The 17,730-nt window shown below is 37.2% G+C and overlaps 1 protein-coding gene across 1 annotated transcript in view; it reads left to right on the plus strand.

The window, feature by feature from the left end:
- Positions 1–17,730, plus strand: part of mtrex (Mtr4 exosome RNA helicase) — a 41,041-nt gene that overhangs the window by 21,409 nt on the left and 1,902 nt on the right. Inside the window, exons 15-26 of the mRNA XM_067398165.1 lie at positions 1,706–1,831; positions 3,184–3,334; positions 3,578–3,750; positions 3,902–3,970; positions 4,634–4,762; positions 7,438–7,548; positions 9,314–9,502; positions 12,339–12,502; positions 12,700–12,805; positions 16,120–16,176; positions 16,656–16,818; positions 17,611–17,715. Of these exons, the coding sequence (XP_067254266.1) occupies positions 1,706–1,831; positions 3,184–3,334; positions 3,578–3,750; positions 3,902–3,970; positions 4,634–4,762; positions 7,438–7,548; positions 9,314–9,502; positions 12,339–12,502; positions 12,700–12,805; positions 16,120–16,176; positions 16,656–16,818; positions 17,611–17,715 (1,543 nt within the window). The remainder of the gene's footprint in view (positions 1–1,705; positions 1,832–3,183; positions 3,335–3,577; positions 3,751–3,901; positions 3,971–4,633; positions 4,763–7,437; positions 7,549–9,313; positions 9,503–12,338; positions 12,503–12,699; positions 12,806–16,119; positions 16,177–16,655; positions 16,819–17,610; positions 17,716–17,730) is intronic.

Raw genomic sequence — 17,730 nt, forward strand, 5'->3', positions numbered from 1 at the left:
GAGCCCCTCTCTGGGACTTTTAGCAGTTAATAGAAGATAAAACTGATCTGGGGTCAGCTACGGGTTGCTGTAATATAGCAGTGGAACATTAGGAGGGGTTATCAGGTAAAAACAATATATGCAAAACGAATGGGCTGATATGTTACATTGTTTGTGGTTGGTGCCAGTTCATGATTTATCAGAGCAATACCAGTAAGGAACTTTCAAATGGAAACCTTATCGTTTGGGCAACTGCAGATGTTTCCCCACAGCAAAATCTATTAACAACTACATCTTGTTGTGATTTTACCACCATTATGCACGTCAACAGAACGCTCCACTTCCTGATATGTGAAAAACATGAAAATCAATGGGGAAAAATGCAGGAGATGAAGTATACACTACCGTTCAAAAGTTTGGTCTGTAAGATTTAACAAAAAAACAAAAAAAAAACAAAACTGTTCTTTTGAACTTTTTATTAATCAAAGAATTCTGGAATAAATGTATCTCGGTTTCCACAAAAATATTAAGCAGCAGATCTGTTTTCAGCATTGATAATAAGAAATCTTTCTTGAGTGGCAAATCAGCATTTTAGAATGATTTCTGAAGCATCATGTGACAATGAAGACTGGAAAACAGTTGTACAATTGTACAAGTGTAATTATATTTCACAATATTACTATTACTGTATTTTTGATTAAATAAATCATGAGACTTATTTAAACATTTAAAAAAATCTTACCAACCTCAAATGTTTGAACAAGGGATGCACCGATACCACTTTTGCTAAAACATGCCGATACCAATACCTGTAGTTTCACTGCATTTGTAATTTTTTAAATATGTTACGAAGAGAAACCAAAAGAATATGAATCATATTCAGTGATTTAATTTCTTTAGCAAATATATATTTTCTTCAGTTATTTTAATGCTTAATTATGCCTGTTAAAATGTTACTTTCACTGTTCATTTTATTGATCTATTATATTTTATCTTTCATTTAATAGCACAGCCCATATTTAGAGCTGCTTCAGCAGGGTTCAGTGCTAAGGATTTATTTTCTACTGGCCTCTTTGGGTCAGTGGTTCAAATGTTTAGATACCAGTGTAACATTAAAATTCTGTTACAATTTTGTACTACAGCAAAAACTACTAGCCTAATTAATTAATGTACATTTGAATCATTATTAAAGACAAGTAAACAGTCAGAAATAAAATAAGAACAAAAAGGGATGAGTGCTTGACAAGCATGAAACCACAATGGATCCTGTTTACTTTAATACTGTTTACTTTATTACCTTTAATTCATTTTCATTTCATTTTTGTCCCTGGTAACTGTACAGTTTCATAACCATATACATTCATTAACTACTACATTTCTATAAACTAAACATAAAATAGAATAAAACAGGATATACATTATCATTAATATTTAAATAAAATCTAATTAAATATATTGCACCACACATTGGCCTGTGTCCTTTTACAGTTGGTTTGTAAATGAGTTTCTTACTAAATTAGATCGATTTTTGTAGTATATAATTCTGTATTTAATGTATGTAATGTACATAATTCACTGTATATGGTAAGGTTATTTTAACCAATTAACATGCTTTTGTGGTTTCTTTTTACGTTTTTTTTTTCTTTTTTCTCATTTTTTGTTATTGCCAACCACTGCAATAGTTATAAATCCTTTTTTTTTTTTTTTTTTCCATTCTCCACATTAGATCACCTCTGGAGAGTATATCCAGATGTCAGGACGTGCCGGCAGAAGAGGAATGGACGAGAGGGGAATAGTCATTTTCATGGTGGATGAGAAGATGAGCCCTGCGGTGGGCAAACAGTTACTGAAGGTAACGCACTGAAACGCCAGCATGCCATGGAAATGATAAATCTTCATTTTTGTTTTCGTTTTTGAGTGAACTGTTGTTTTAAGCAGTTCTCCTCACGTTTTGTTCAGGTGACAGCCAACACACTCTGACGCACAAACTTTCTGATCCTAAACCCCTTATCCTCCTAAGCCTTGGCACCCTCTGTAAGGGGTAAAGCCATTCATTAATACGCTCTTTAATATGAAGTCCATAAGCTCTTTTCTCGGTCTCACACGCCTGCCTGCCAAGATTCGTCCCTGCAGACTCCCAATTCCCCCCTCTGAAGCTTGTATTGCCAAAACCCATCTCTGCTTGGGGTCCATTAAAGTCTTGCTTAATGCCCTTCTGACTGAATTCAAATTGTACGTTATCATGGTTTTTTTGTAAGTTTCTGAGAGAATACTGGGCAAGCCATGTCACTAAAATGAATGAACTGGCACAATAGTAGTGCCTTCTCAATTTTCTCCCCTGGGCTGTTGCAGAGTCAGGCTCTGTGTTGCAAAACCTGTTAAGACAGAGCTCTGTGGTTTTCTTACTCTTAGCATGGTCAGTAGATGTTTACTTGCGCATAAAGAAGGCTTCAGCGATTGATCGTTTTATTTTATTTGTGTTGTGGAATTTGTTGTTGGAAAAGTGTGTTGTGAAAAGATGTTTGCCTTGGTAAAAAAATTTTTTTTTTTTTTTTTTTTTTTTTTTTTTCGGTCCATTAATTTTCTTCCACTCTTCTTCCACAGCCCATACAACCATATGGTAAAAAGTTGTGAAATTTGGCACACGGATAGAGGACAGTCCCAACATAAACCACAGCAAATTTGAAGTCTCTAACTCAGTCCCTCTAGTGCCACCAACTGTCCAAATTTTCACTTATGTTTATGCTAATAATTTTTGAACCCTAAGGGCTAAAAACAGAATTTTTTTTTTTTTTTTTTCCCCTCTGATTTCTTGCCTTTAGGAACACAATGGGCACCAGTTATGTATTAGTTTCTCAATTGCTTAATTTCCAATTTACAGCATTTCACTACAATTGTAATGAGACTCGTTTGTAAACCTGTTTTCACAGAAACTGCAAAGTCCACCCTCCATAGTCAAAGAACTCAGAAGTTCTTGAATGAACTAGTTTTATTTTGTTTTAAAAAGAAAAAAAACACCAACATAAGACATTTTTACAACAAATACGTAGATATGTATTACTCTAAAAATACACATCAAATATTGTCAAATGGTTGAATGGATCACCTGATTTGAGAACTGATTTTACTTTGTCTTCATCACCATATAGCTGTCAAAGGATTGTGTTGGATTCATGATTTGAGTAACACCTTTTATTCTCGTAGGGTTCGGCAGACCCTCTGAACAGTGCGTTTCACCTCACCTACAACATGGTGCTCAATCTACTACGTGTGGAGGAGATCAACCCAGAGTACATGCTGGAGAAATCCTTCTACCAGTTCCAGCACTATAGAGCCGTGCCTGGCGTTGTGGAGAGTAAGAACTATGATTTAAAGGAATATTTCCCGTAGTTAAAATTCTGTAATTTATTCATCATGTTGTCAGAAAAGCCTGTTAGTCATACAGGTCTAGCACAACACGTTAAAAGTTGGTTAAAACTAGATTTGCCTGTTCATTAGAAGTTACATATAATCAGTAATTGGGTTGTCACATAGCTTTTTAGAATTTCTTTGACATTGTTTTTCTCACTCCTGTCTTTATTTTCTGTGATTCTCACAGAGATGAAAAAGCTGGAGGAGGAGTATAATGCGATACGAATCCCCAATGAAGAGAGCGTGGTGACCTACTACAAGATCCGTCAGCAGCTGGCCAAACTAGGCAAAGAAATCGAGGAATTTATTCACAAACCTAGATACTGCTTGCCCTTCCTGCAGCCAGGCAGACTGGTCAGGGTAAATGGCCAGTGGCTCTTTCTGTACAAGCAAATATAGTTAATATTTCATCTAAATCTAGCAACCATTTTGTTGGAAAATGTAGACCCACAGACCTGCTTGCTAAACACTATTTTTTTTTAATTTTATTATTTTTTTTTTTCATTTCTAGGTGAAAAAGGAAGATCTGGATTTTGGTTGGGGTGTAGTTGTCAATTTCCAAAAGAAGGCAAATGTCAAGGTATTATCAGATTTTTTTTTGTCCTCTTTGTGGTTAGTGCCCAACTAATAATATAAGAGGTCATATATTGTGAGGAATCCAATTTTTCTTGATGTTTTGAGATGAGTGTTACTTAAAGGCTGGGATATACTACATGACTTTCACACAGCCCCGTTCTGTCTAGATGAATCAATGCTAGTTGCCGAAAGTCAGAGCCAACTTGCAGATTTTTGGCAGTTGAAGTTGATGGGTATCACAAAAAAAAAGTTGCGTAGTTTATGATGGGTGCAGACTTTTTTCTTTTTTTTTTTGCTTCAGACTTTGATTATATGTATTCTGAGGGCATCAAACATGTTTGATGTTTTGAGCCGACGTTAGAACACATTGTTTTTGTTTCTCCTTGCAATGAGACATTTCTTTGTGAATTTGTGTTCGGATTGACTTGGACTGTGTCCACTAAAGCATACACAGCTTTACAGTTTTCTCTGTAACCATTTGCAAAATCAAGTGTATGGATTCCAGGCTCAAGCTGCAAGAATGACTCATTCTGAACTTCTTCCTGAATCGGGTTCTGAAATGTAGGCTGCTTTACTTTAAAGGGTGAAAAATGGCCATGAAAAACCAAATTGTCTTTTCTTTTTTTTTTTTTGGTGCAGAGAAAAATGAATGTGTTTGTTCTTGCAGGCCGGAGGTGGTGATATTGACCCGTTGTTTGTGGTGGAAGTTCTGGTTCACTGCAGCAAAGACAGTGTGAAGAACGCAGCCACAGAAGCAGCCAAACCAGCAGGCCCAGGGGAAAAGGGTGAGATGCAGGTGAGAGAATTTGAGGGTTAACCTGCCCCAGAATTGCCACACCAGCTTAGATTTTATGTAGAAACATATCTATATCTCAGCTGTGCACAGGAAACCATCAAAGAAGACTGAAATCAGAGGTTAGGGCCATTAAAAAAAAAAGCCATTCGAACTTCTTTTTTTATCCGCTTGTTAAGTCATGACGTAAGGATCGCCGTTTCCGGGTCCAAGCTTCGACTCGTTTCACTTGAGAATGCCATCAACGGCCATTTATGAGTGCTATTTATTCATATTAAACCTCAATCATTTAAAAAGGTTAAACATTTTAAATGCTTTCAGTCTAAACAACGGTCTCCATGCTCACAGCGTCACAGACATTAATATTTTAACGATTTATAAAAGATGAATCATTGTCTGGCCATCAGGAATTTTGGGATGGAGATAAGGGTTATGATTATTTATTTTTTTGTAGTATTACACCACATCGTGTGTGTATATTAGCACCATTTGTTGATTTCTTATGGTATGAAATAGAGCGTTAGGACCCGGAAGCACTGCTGCGTGACGTCAGACTTAACAACCGAATACCTCACTGCCAGCGATTTGTGCGTATTGAGAAAAACAAGCACCCATGAAACTTTATTTTGCATTGTGTATTAAAAATGAATTTTTCTTTAAAAAAAAATGTTATTTAGATGCTTTTCTTAACCAATATTGATGTGCGATTTAATTGCGATAAGTTTAATTTAATCAGTATGTAATTTAGTTTAATTAATCAATTTCTGTTATTTTAGTAAAATTTATATACTAATAATTTTTAATATTTAGCTTTTATTATATTTTCAGTTTTCATTTTTATTTTAATGTGTCATTTTGTTTTGTGCTCATTTGTCCTTTTTTATTTTTTTGTTTTAGTCATTTCAGTATTTCATCTTAAACTTATTTAAGCTATTTAACTTGTAAAATTAAGTTTTTCATCTAATATTTATATTTAATTTCAGGTATTGCAATTCCTGAAAATATTTTTTCATTGTTTTAGTTGACACCGATCATCAGTATTAATGGAATGAATTTTTAATCAAGTGGCAGCCCAAATTAAATCCTAATTCAGCAGACAGATAGCCTGACGTGGTCATACTCAATTCTAGTCAGAATATGAGTCTGATACTGCTCCATTGGGCTTTGATTATGGGGGCGTATTTCAACCGATCCAGGAAAGACCTCAATTGGATAGACCTACAACCAATCAGAGCTACAGAGTAAGTGACGTATGTTGAGCGACGCATAGTTGTCAACAGAACTCTTCTTAGCGACCATCGGGGCCAGCTGATAAATCAAACTTTTGCCGAATCCCGTAGGAAGGACGGCAAAGACATCTTTCCCATCGACCTTGATCGCGGTCCTCTGTTCCTCTTTTAAAATTAATGCGCTGTCGATATCTTCTATAACGGACGCGATGGCGGAATCTACACATCTCAGTTCTTCAACAGCCATCATTGTTGTAAACTAATTGACCTTTTGCAAAGACTCGTCCCCCTTAGTTACTGTTGCTTTGTCCGACAAGCCGTGGCGCTATCACGCCACACAGAGTGGAAAATACATCGCGGAGCAAAGAAGAAACTGACAACACATCGACAGACGAGACAGAGCAGGTTACTTATGATATTAAACAAAGTCCCAGCTTTCAAACAGTGTAGTTATTAAAAAAATTCAAACAATAAAAAACGTTTTGTGGCTCTTTAATGTGTTGTGACCATGATCGTGACAGATTGCTGTAGCGCCTCAGCTCGAGGCTCGTGAACCGATCATCTCTTCCTACTAGTCCATTTATAGCATCAAATAAACATGAATGAACATGAGAATGAATGTTGTTTCAAACGCGGAAAGACGTCAATATGCACAATTTTTCAAGTTTAACTCCACCGATGTAAATCTTCTAACTCCTGACTGCTTTGTTGGACAAAATGGCGGATGCGGCGTTCTGATTGGTTAGATCGCTTGTCAATCAAACTCCCCAAGCTCTCTTTGATGACGTGGGTGGTTACGTAACCGCAGATAGCCTGTCCATCATCGATTAAAGCCCGCCCTGGCAATTTGATTGGCTCGGCCTTCTGGGAGCCGAGCATAATTACTCCACAATGGATCGAGTCCAGACCGAACTTCCCGTCCAAAAAATGTTGTGGGCGGGGTTCGGGCTGGCACCCAGGCTAGCAGACAGACCCTGTTCCTATGGAATGTGGGAACTCCGCCTCCACCAGCTGGATTTTTAACAGGTTCATTTGGCTGGAGTTCAAAATACTGGCACTTATGTTCTTGAAGCATAATCTACTCTAGAAAAACAAGTCACCCATGTCACAAAGAATAAAATCATAAAAGTACTACAATACAGCTGTGATGGCAGTGATTTTGTCTTTGTTTTCTTCTCTTGACCTCTTCCCCTAAACATTAAACAATTTAACTAGCGCTCCAGAAGTTTGAGGCTCGATGACTTTAGCTGATGGCTCTTGTTTTTCTTCCCCATCTCCGTGGGCTCGTAAAGTCTGCTTTATGTCTACGCTGGTCCTGCTAAATGTGTTTAGATTGACCCTCCAGCTTCTCGCTGTGGTTTTGGTCATATATGGCCATGACATGAAGTTCTTCTTGCAGAGGCAGCCAGAGGAGGGTCGTCCAATGAGAACTGTCCATTTATCTTTCAGGTTGTTCCTGTGATTCTTCATCTCATCACCTCTATTAGCTCTGTGCGCCTGTATATCCCCAAAGACCTGCGGCCCTACGAAAACCGACAAAGCATGCTCAAATCCATACAGGTCAGCACACACACAATGGGTATATTTGTAATGGCATACTACTCTCACTACTTCTTTTTAAACTTTTTTACTTTATTTAAAAATGAAGATGTTTTTTTATACAATTCAATTTGAAATAATCAGTATTTTACTAGGTATCAACTGGATGCTTCTCGTTGTATTAAATGGAGCCAATTATGCCCTTTTACAATAGAGTTGTCAAAAGTACCAACTTCAGTACAAAGTCGGTACTGAAATTTTAAAAATGTGATGCTTTGAGCTCTGTTGAGTGGATTGGTAAACACCTCTGATTGACCATTGTTGACACACTCATTGGATATGTCTGTGATTGACCTCAATGATCAGTGCTTCAAAAACTTTGTAAATAGTCATAAGTGACACTCTTCACTAAGCGCTTACACAGATAAACACGGGAGCACCACTCTTCGCAGTGTGTCAGTAATGCTCTGTTTAGTGAAACTAAAAGTTGAAAATGTAAAAAAAAACAACAACACATGTCCTCTTTTATAGGGGACCTATAATACCCCTTTTTACAAGATGTAATTTAAGACTCAGGTGTCTCTAGAATGTGTCTGAAGTTTCAGCTCAAAATACCTCACAGATCATTTATTTCATGTTGTAAATAGCCATATTTGAGTGCTATCAAAAACATGCTTTTTTTTTCGTGCATGTGTCTTTAAATGCAAATGAGCTGCTGCTCCCTGCCACCTATCCAGAAGGGTGCTTCCTTCATTCACAGCCCCCCCATGCATCTCAAAATCTGCTAAATACTAACAAGTCATCTGCTTGGATTTGATTATCATCTATGTCGCAATCACACTCCTAGGCATTGCAGTTCTTTTTCATCATGAAAGATTATTATCTGCATGCCATATCAGTTTAAATTTCTAATTTATGTATGCACACGCACAGAAAGCTGGCTATCAGAGGGCAAGTCTCGTGAGTATAAAAGCCAACTTCTCTTCCATGTTTTATAGTGTTTAAAGGGTTAGTTCACCCAAAAATGAAATTTCTCTCATTGCTCACCCTCATGTCATTCCAAACCTGTACGACCTTTGTTCATTTTCGGAACATAAATTAAGATATTTTTATTTTTATTTTTTATGAAAACAGAGTTTTCTGATCCCCAAGAGAAAGCGATGTAATTACCACATTCAAGGTCCAGCATCGGCCAATACTGAGCTGGCGTTCTGACATAGAACCTGGAAGCGGGGTCTATGCTAATACGGCAGTGTCCGTGCAGGGCCTGTACAAACTGATACAAACTGTTTTGTTCTGAGACACTGCTTATGATTTATGGGGATTATAAAAAAGGAGTGGGTGGATTTTTATAATTATAGGGTGGGTATGTGTACACACTGCCAACACACATTTTTTCAAACACCATGTAAAAGTGAATTTTGCATAATAGGTCCCCTTTAAATGTAGTGATGTGACAACACTGTAGCATACTACTACTACTGTTGCATACTACCGCACATACACTAGACAAAAAGTTAGAGCACATCTGTACTAATATTCCATGCCAAGCGTAGCAAATTGCTTAATCTTGTTAATCCTGAACCCTCCCTACACAATCACACACTTCCTTTACATTTCACTGAACTGACCTCAATTAGTTGCAGACACTAATCTCTAGGAGCGGCCATACAACTGTTTTTCCTGTTGGACCATCTCACCAGTTCTCCTAATGGAAGGTGTTGAGTGATGATGATCATTATAATAATTTTAAAGATTAAAGCACATGACTGCTTCTGGTTCCCAGGAGGTGCAGAAACGTTTCCCAGATGGCATTCCGCTGCTTGATCCCATAGACGACATGGGTATCAAGGATCCAGCACTGAAGAAGGTCATTCAGAAGGTGGAGGCATTCGAGCACAGGATGTACACGCACCCCCTGCACAGCGACCCCAACCTGGAGGCCGTTTACACACTCTGTGAGAAGAAAGCACTGGTGAGTTCACTGTAGGATGTGCGTGAATGCACAGAGTCAAAGCGGGCTTGATATAAATGTCATTTCTTTTCATAGACGCAACCTTTTTCTGGTCAGCGCAGGAGACACAAATGTCATTTAAAATATGGCTCTATTGTTTAGTGTGCTAGAAGGGGTGGATGTCATTTCCTGCGGCTGAAATCTTGAAGGTCCACCATAACCAAACAAAAGCGGGAAACTGGCTTTAGTGCAGGGTGAATAGGTGCTCAAATCGGATCACAAACAATCTCATACGGCCACATAGTTGCTCACATTGTGCAACGGTATTAAGGGGATAAGTGTTTTTGTTTAAATACGGTCCCTGTAGGCTTTGCACATGGGTTATATTTGTTATTGGGTGTATGCGTTATGGAATCAAGTGGTCAGATGCATCATGGGGACTTGGGAAATCCCTCCAAACCAGATTAGACTTTTGGTTAGCTCAACTCTGTTCTATAAAATCTACAGGAACTAACCCAGAACTAAACCTTCACAATGGCCTAGATAACCTAATGCTTTCTGTATTAAGGCCAGATTCTATTTTATAATATTTGCTTGTAAAGTGTACTATAAAATGTACAACTTGTTTTTTTTTTTGTAACACAAGTGCACATCTATATATATAAAATTTTTATGTAATACTTGTATTTATGAATTATAGGCCCGGTTTCACAGACAGGGTTTGGATTAAGCCAGGATTAGGCTTTAGTTCAATAGTTTTATAAACGTGCCTTAGGGGAAAAAAAAAACATTACTGGTGTGCATCTTAAAACAATAACTATTATTTTATTTTAAGATATGTCAGTGCAAGTTGCTTTCAACGGCTCAGTGATACATTTTTGTCTGGGACTAGCTTAAGACAGATTTTTTGAAGTCTATTATAAAATTTTTGTAAAAATATTTTTTGGGTGATTTGCATGACTTTTACTTTCTTCTAGGACAATAACATATTTTCTGGTTTATTGTGAGGTACAATTGTTCATTGAGCTCATGTCCTAATTGTGGCCATGAATGTAGGTCATAACATTGAGGCCACACATTAGCATTAGCAGTACACAATACAGAGTGTTTGGATTTTAAATGCTGAAGAATGTGTTGTTGATTGTTGGATGTGGTTTCTGGGGGAGTGAGAAATTCTTGCCCTTTTTGCTTAAACAATTCAGCTCTTCTCAGTGTCCTGTTTTCAGTCTGAGCCTGAATCACTTTAGAAAGATCTAAGATAAGCTCTAAAGTGGATAATGTCATTAGGACCGAGTCTTGTAAGGGGTGAATCAATTGTGCCAGTGCCATAGCAGGCCAGCACAATTTAACCTTTCTGTCTCAACTGATATTAGTTATCTGGACTGATTTGGATTTCTTCTTTTAGTGAATGGTAGCTAATTGTTTAATATAAGCTAGTTTACGTTCACATAATTTAGTCAACTATTTAATCCGCACTGTCATTACAGGTCAGTGCTTTAGTTCTGAATGTGACTTTCATTACTCCAATGAAAGGAATAAAATGATGTTGGTAGGATTTTATGTAGATCGAAGACTGACTAAATTCCCCATAATTTATGACTTTAGACCTGTACGTAATACTGCACTTGATATCATCAGGACATTGTCAGTGTTGTTAACTAAAAATAAATTTATTAAAAATTTTCATTAATTGCAATAAAGCTCAAATAAAATATTACATGAAAATTAATGTCAGAAATGTTGCCTTGGCAGCTAACTGAAATAAAATGTTTAAGTTAAAGTACTAAAATTACTAAAACTGAAATAAAGCTAAATAATAAACCTGGGATAAAAATAAAACTAAATAGAAATATTCAACAAAAGAAACCCAACTAATAAAAATGACAAAAGCACAAAGCAAAATACTTAAACTTGATATAATATTATTAATGATTTAAATGAAAACTGAAAATAAAATAAATGTGACCCACTTCCTGTTTGCAGTGTTCTCCATGACCAGCAGCTCTGTTTGGGTGTATGTCATACAGTAAAAATAAAATTTTAGTTTTATTTTGAGAAAGAGTAGTAATTTTACGTGAATTGACTAGGGTTGGGCGATGTCCCCAAAATTGGCAGTGGGCGATGTTTACAGTAAAACATCGCGATGGATGATGATATCATTATTATATATTATTATATAATTATTATTCATTATTTTATTTTATTTATTTTATTTCCCAACTAATGACTCATCCGGGCTTTCCCATAGTTTGCACGTGAGGGCGGAAAAAAGTAGTTTCCTTCCACTTAAGAGTTGTGCACTTTTTTTTTATATCTCTTTACAGAAATACTATTTTCTACTTAAAACCTATAATTTTGTTATTTTACTTTATTAATTTCCCAACTAATGACTCATCCGGGCTTTCCAATAAGTTGCGTGTAAGGGGAAAAAAAAAAAGTAGCTTTCTTCCACTTAAAAAGAGTTAACCTATAATTTTTTGTTGTTCTTGTGTTTTAATACATTTGTGTTATCAGAATCACCGTCATTCTTTCATTTGATTTGACATTTTGGCCAAGGAAAATTGTCTTTAAAGGTATTTATTAACCAGACAAAAGTTAATTGACGTTTGCTGAATTCTGGGTTCATATCTTAAACTGCCGCTTCAGTGCAGTATAGCCACAGAGCTATGTAACAATGAGCACGATCTCCTGACACACTACAATAGGCTACTAATAATTTATTAATAAGGGCTGTTTTCTTTAAGTTTCCATTTCCGTTGCAGGAATATGTGGTTGTTGGAGATGCGGACACTGATGCATTAAGCCACATATTTAAAACAATGTGTGTGTCTTTTCTCGCTGTGCTTGTGTGTATTAGATTGCAGGGGACATTAAAGCGGCGAAGCGTGAGCTGAAGAGAGCTCGTACCGTGCTGCAGATGGACGAGCTGAAGTGCAGAAAGCGTGTGCTGCGGCGCTTGGGATTCGCCACTTCCTCTGATGTCATCGAGATGAAAGGCCGTGTGGCCTGTGAGATCAGCAGGTAGGATTACCAACAACAAAAAAAATCAAACAAGATGGTTGTTTGCTTATAGTTTGTGTTCATAATTCTAGTCTTTGTTCTAAACGGTTATAGCTAAAAGACATGCACTAAAAGCAAACAGAACACCCCATCAGCCCTTATTTTTAATACTCAGGCTTGTTTCTAAAGCGTCTTGTGGATTACCTGTGTGTTTACAGTGCAGATGAGCTGTTGCTGACAGAGATGGTGTTTAACGGGCTGTTCAATGACCTGACGGCAGAGCAGGCCACTGCGCTCCTCAGCTGCTTCGTCTTCCAGGAAAACGTAAGGCCAAAATGTCATCATGCACATGTTGAAATGTGGTCAGGATGTAATATGAGAGAAGTCAATGGGTTATGACAGTTATGGGCCCAAATAACCTGTTGTGTTTGGCTTGAAATTGGTCATGAATGCAGGGAATGAGGTTATTCAAAGGCTCAGCTTCTATTTGAGACTTGTGAGGAGTGTGCCATGTTCATTGAATAATTGCACTATATGCAAATTAGTTCTTAAAAATGTTGTCATATTTGATTCAATACCAAAGATATCGAAAGTCATTTTGTAAGTAAAGTTTTGTTAATTTGGAAGTTTTCCATATATGCAGCCAGAATCAAAACTTAGACAATGCTGTGGTGTAAAAAATATTTAACTCTTGTGTGAACTTATGGACATTTGCGTCTTTTTCATTTTTGTTTTTTTGATCATTTTGCTTGTGTTAATGCCAACTGCATAAATTTTGGCTCAGGTGTGCGTTCTGTTGGCAAGGCTTCAAAATTAAATTTTTTATTATTTTTTACCAGATGGTGCCATTTTCTCGAGTTTGGCCCATAAAGCAAATACTCGCTTTATTCCTGATTTCTGCTTATGCGTATTATAGAGCCATTTGGATAAATTATACAGCTATAATTATGTGGGTTTGTTGGTATGGATGTCAGAGTGTGGTTTGTATGTGTGTTAAAAAAAAACAATTGTGTGCTTGTAATATTTGAGAGAGAGAAACTCTTCTGCAAATCACAAATCCAACCACTGTGTGTTCCAGTGGAGTTTTGCTGGCATCTAATGGGGAAAATGTGGTACTGCACCTAAACAAAATCTTACTGAAAGCTCATTTTTTGAGATATCAACCTCAAATTTGGTACACGTTTAAATTTATGGCTTTGATTTTATAGCAGTTTTAGAGTTCAACTTGTTTCAAAATGTTTCATAAAATAAATATTTTAAATAAACTTAAACCTCTTACTTTTTTTTCCACACTTTATAACTTTTTTTTACTTCAACAATAATCTGCCAAGGGTCTTCTTTAAAACGAGACCAAACCTAAGTCTGTGCCCCCAAGCTTCAAATTTTTATGACAGTTTGTGTAACTTTTTTTTTTAATTGACGCACAAGGGTTAAATGCTTTTGAGAAATTAGTTTAGCCAATCAAATTAGGTAATTTACATACAGAAGTCTGCAGTGTGTGTGATGTAAATTTTCCTATCAGCATAGTATGTACAGTTAGGGAAAAAAGAAAAAACAGGATACATGAGTACTATGCTGTTGCCAAAATGTAGGCCTTGTGTGCTGTCCACATACCCTAGTGTATACTTAGCTCCTTGTGCACCATGAGGTTTTTTTTGTTTGTTTGTTTTTACAGAAATTAAGTTAGTTGGTCCACAACACAAGGTGGCACCACTGGTCCAGCCCGTTGTTTCACAGTCAAGAAGGAAATGGGGGAGATTAAACGATAAACTACTGAAACGACAACAAATTGTGTTTGCATCAGAACTGTGCAAAGTAGACTTTGGGCTTTAATACAAAAACAGAAATTGGTCATGAAAAGTAAATTACCTTTTGGTGCAAGAAACTTATTCTAAGGGAACAATAGAGTACCTCAGGGATGACGTGTTTTTGTAGGCCAACCCGGAAGTTAGCGGCGCACGGGTTCCCTCGATTGAAAGCCTATGCATTTTTCCCATAGACTTTTGGAAAATCGCAGAAAATAAGCTCTGTGTTTAACAAAGGGTTATGACACTTACACGTTTTGTCTATCAAGATAATCTTTACAAGTTAGAACAACATTTATAGATTTTGAAGCCTAAATAAAGTCGTCAGATATAAAAGGCTAACAGTAGGCTATAAACGGACTACAGCACACCATGGTCACGGATCAACGTCGCCAGCACCAAGCTTCCTCAAACTGTATTTTAAAAAACAACTTTATTTATAAACATGCTCACTGATTATGATCTGCGCTGTGTATGAATACTTATCCACTTTTTCATGAGAAATGCTGTCCAAATGTCCCGTTTTTAATGATGTCCCTGCCAAAGGAAGTAATCCGTTTTAGCAATTTGTTAGCAACCGCCGATTGTAAGACACAGTAAAAGTTTAAAAATCACAAGCAGGTTATAACTGGTGTGTTTTATGTCATAGAACAAAACGTGAAAGTATTTAGAGGCTTTGTTAACCACAGACCTTATTTCAGGAGATTTAGCAAAAACCCATTCAAAAAAACCCATAGACTTTACGGCGTTGGAACCGGAAGTCCTAAAATGCTAACTCGCTTCCGGGTTTTGCCTACAAAAATGCGCCATCCCTGGGGTACTATTAGAGTTCAGTAGTACAGAATATATGGCCACTAAGTATATAACGTTTGTGGCACCGCAGTGTAATGCTATTGCTCAAACAAACAGATAATCTCACCCCAAACACACCATTTGTTCACCCAGTGTTATGTCTGACTCTGTGCCATTTGTCGTGCGTCGGGTTGTGAAGCGTGTTGGTCATGGGACAGCTGTTTATTCTCCTTTAGTCATCTGTCATTTTGAGCCTTATCATCTGGCATAAGATGGTGGGAAAGCAAGGAAAAGCGTCCCAGAGCAGGCTTGTGGTATTTTACCATGAAACTGGGTGAAAATGTCGCCCAGGGCCAAAATCATAAAATTTTGAATGTTAAGAGATGTGTTGAAGACAATGCAAAAACATTTTGCAAAGATTTTGCAAAAACAGAGAAATAATGATTTTACCAACCACTCTGTTATCTGTAGTCAGCATTAAAGGGTTAGTTCAGTTGAATAAAGTCGTTATTTTTGTTTTGTTTTTGCGCACACACAGTATTCTCGTCGCTTCATAACATTAAGGTAAAAACTTTTTTTTTTTTAAGGAAAAAAATATTACATGACTGCTTTAGTGCTTATTAATATTTGAAGTCATTTGGTAGCATACAGAAACATGCTGGAAAAATCCAAAAATTATTTAGATAAAAAAAAGTGTATATTCACATATTTTGAAGGTGTAAGGAAATATTTGATTTTTGCTTGACATTTTTTGAGTCATTCAATTTGAATTTATCAAGGGGTTTTGTCACATGATGCAGAGTTTACCTTTTTTTGTTGCTTTTGTTGAGAAGTCGGTCCATTTAACATAACACAGCCATCAAATATATTTGGCATCATCCATGCTGACTCATTGTTGACAACTAAAATTAAAGCCTCTCCCATGAAGCCTGTCAGATCACATTCCCATTATGCATAATTTAGAATGTGCACTACGTCAAGATGTGTGGTATATTTTCTTTATTCCCTTGTTGTAGTGAATGACCCTCTTTCCATCCACAGGCTAATGAGATGCCCAAATTGACGGAGCAGCTGGCCGGACCGCTGCGACAGATGCAGGTAGCGTGTTCGAGGGGGAGGACTTGTTCAGCTACCCTGAAATTCCTCACATTACAAACTCTCTAGCACACACACTATTTACCAAATAATGCTTAAACTCCCACCTCTGTTTGTGTTCATAGAGATCTGTTATGCAGATAGGTCAGTCTGATCTTCCAAAAAAACCAAAAAAAACCCCACTTTTAAACAGTTTATGAAATTGTTTTTGCTATGTATGATGAGTTTGTAGGTCAGTTTGATGATTCACTACTTCATTTGCAGTGTAAACTGTTCAGTTACAGGGTTTACAAACTGCTATTAAATTAGTATACAATTTACTAACACTGATTCGGCATGTTCAATTGGCAAAAACAAGCTCCGACAGATGGGGTAACACACTGATGCAACAAAACCCGACAAAGTATCTGTTTCCGTCTGTCGGTATGGTGTGAATTGACTTGTAATCGTCATGAATGTCTGAAATTCTGCTGTGGTTGTAGGAATGTGCCAAGCGAATTGCTAAGGTGTCCGCAGAGGCCAAGCTGGACGTGGACGAGGACTCTTACCTGAATCAGTTCCGCCCACACCTGATGGATGTGGTCTACACATGGGCCAATGGCTCCTCATTCTCTCAGATATGCAAAATGACCGATGTGTTTGAAGGTACAAATTTCCTTAGAACAATGGCCATCAAAATACTGCATTTCTGCTTCACATATTTATTATATATAGGCAAAAAAGTGTCCCATTCACCCTGAAATTAATATAGTTTTTTTTTTTTTTTTTACTCATATTGCCCAGCTCCAGTTCCCGACAATGGCAATGGCTTGTTTTGACTTCTACTATAAAAAGACTTTTCATATCATCTGCTTCCCAGAAATGAACAAATGTAATTAGTTTGTGAGAAAATTTGGAATCAGCGATGTTGTAGTTGGTCCTGACTTAAGTAGACATGTTGGGAAATAAAAAGGTTTAAAACATTTTTTTTTAGCATGTCTTCTCCCAGAGGCCTCTGCTCTGAGATTTGGCCGTGTCCACAGCATGACGTGAGCATTGAAACACTGATGTCTTGCTGTCAAAAAAAATCCCACTTCTGTCCGTGCTCCAGCTCCTGAGTGAGATTTTGGCTGTGTTCATGTGCATTAGCAAACAGCAAAGATCTTGTAGTGATAAATTGTAGTCAGGGAGAGATGTTATATGAAAAATTGAGAAGTTCCCCTATATTCTTTATCTCCATCCCCCTTTCACCTCATGCTGGATTGGTCTCATTGGAGATCTTAAAACATCATGCCAGTAAAGCCTCTTGTGCCAAGAAAGATTTCTCAGAAATAAACATTTCTAATGCAACTGGACAATGAAACTATGGGTTACAAGCACTGAAAATGACCATATGTGATTGGTATGTATTGAGCACAGAGAGGACTTACTCTTCCTCTCTCTCTCTCTCTCTCTCAGGCAGTATAATCCGCTGTATGCGCAGATTGGAGGAGCTCTTGAGGCAGATGTGCCAGGCGGCCAAGGCCATTGGAAACACGGAGCTGGAGAATAAGTTTGCAATGGGTAAGACATGCTGTA

Source organism: Chanodichthys erythropterus, chromosome 10 (genome assembly GCF_024489055.1).
Source record: "Chanodichthys erythropterus isolate Z2021 chromosome 10, ASM2448905v1, whole genome shotgun sequence".
Classification (NCBI taxonomy): Eukaryota; Metazoa; Chordata; class Actinopteri; order Cypriniformes; family Xenocyprididae; genus Chanodichthys; species Chanodichthys erythropterus.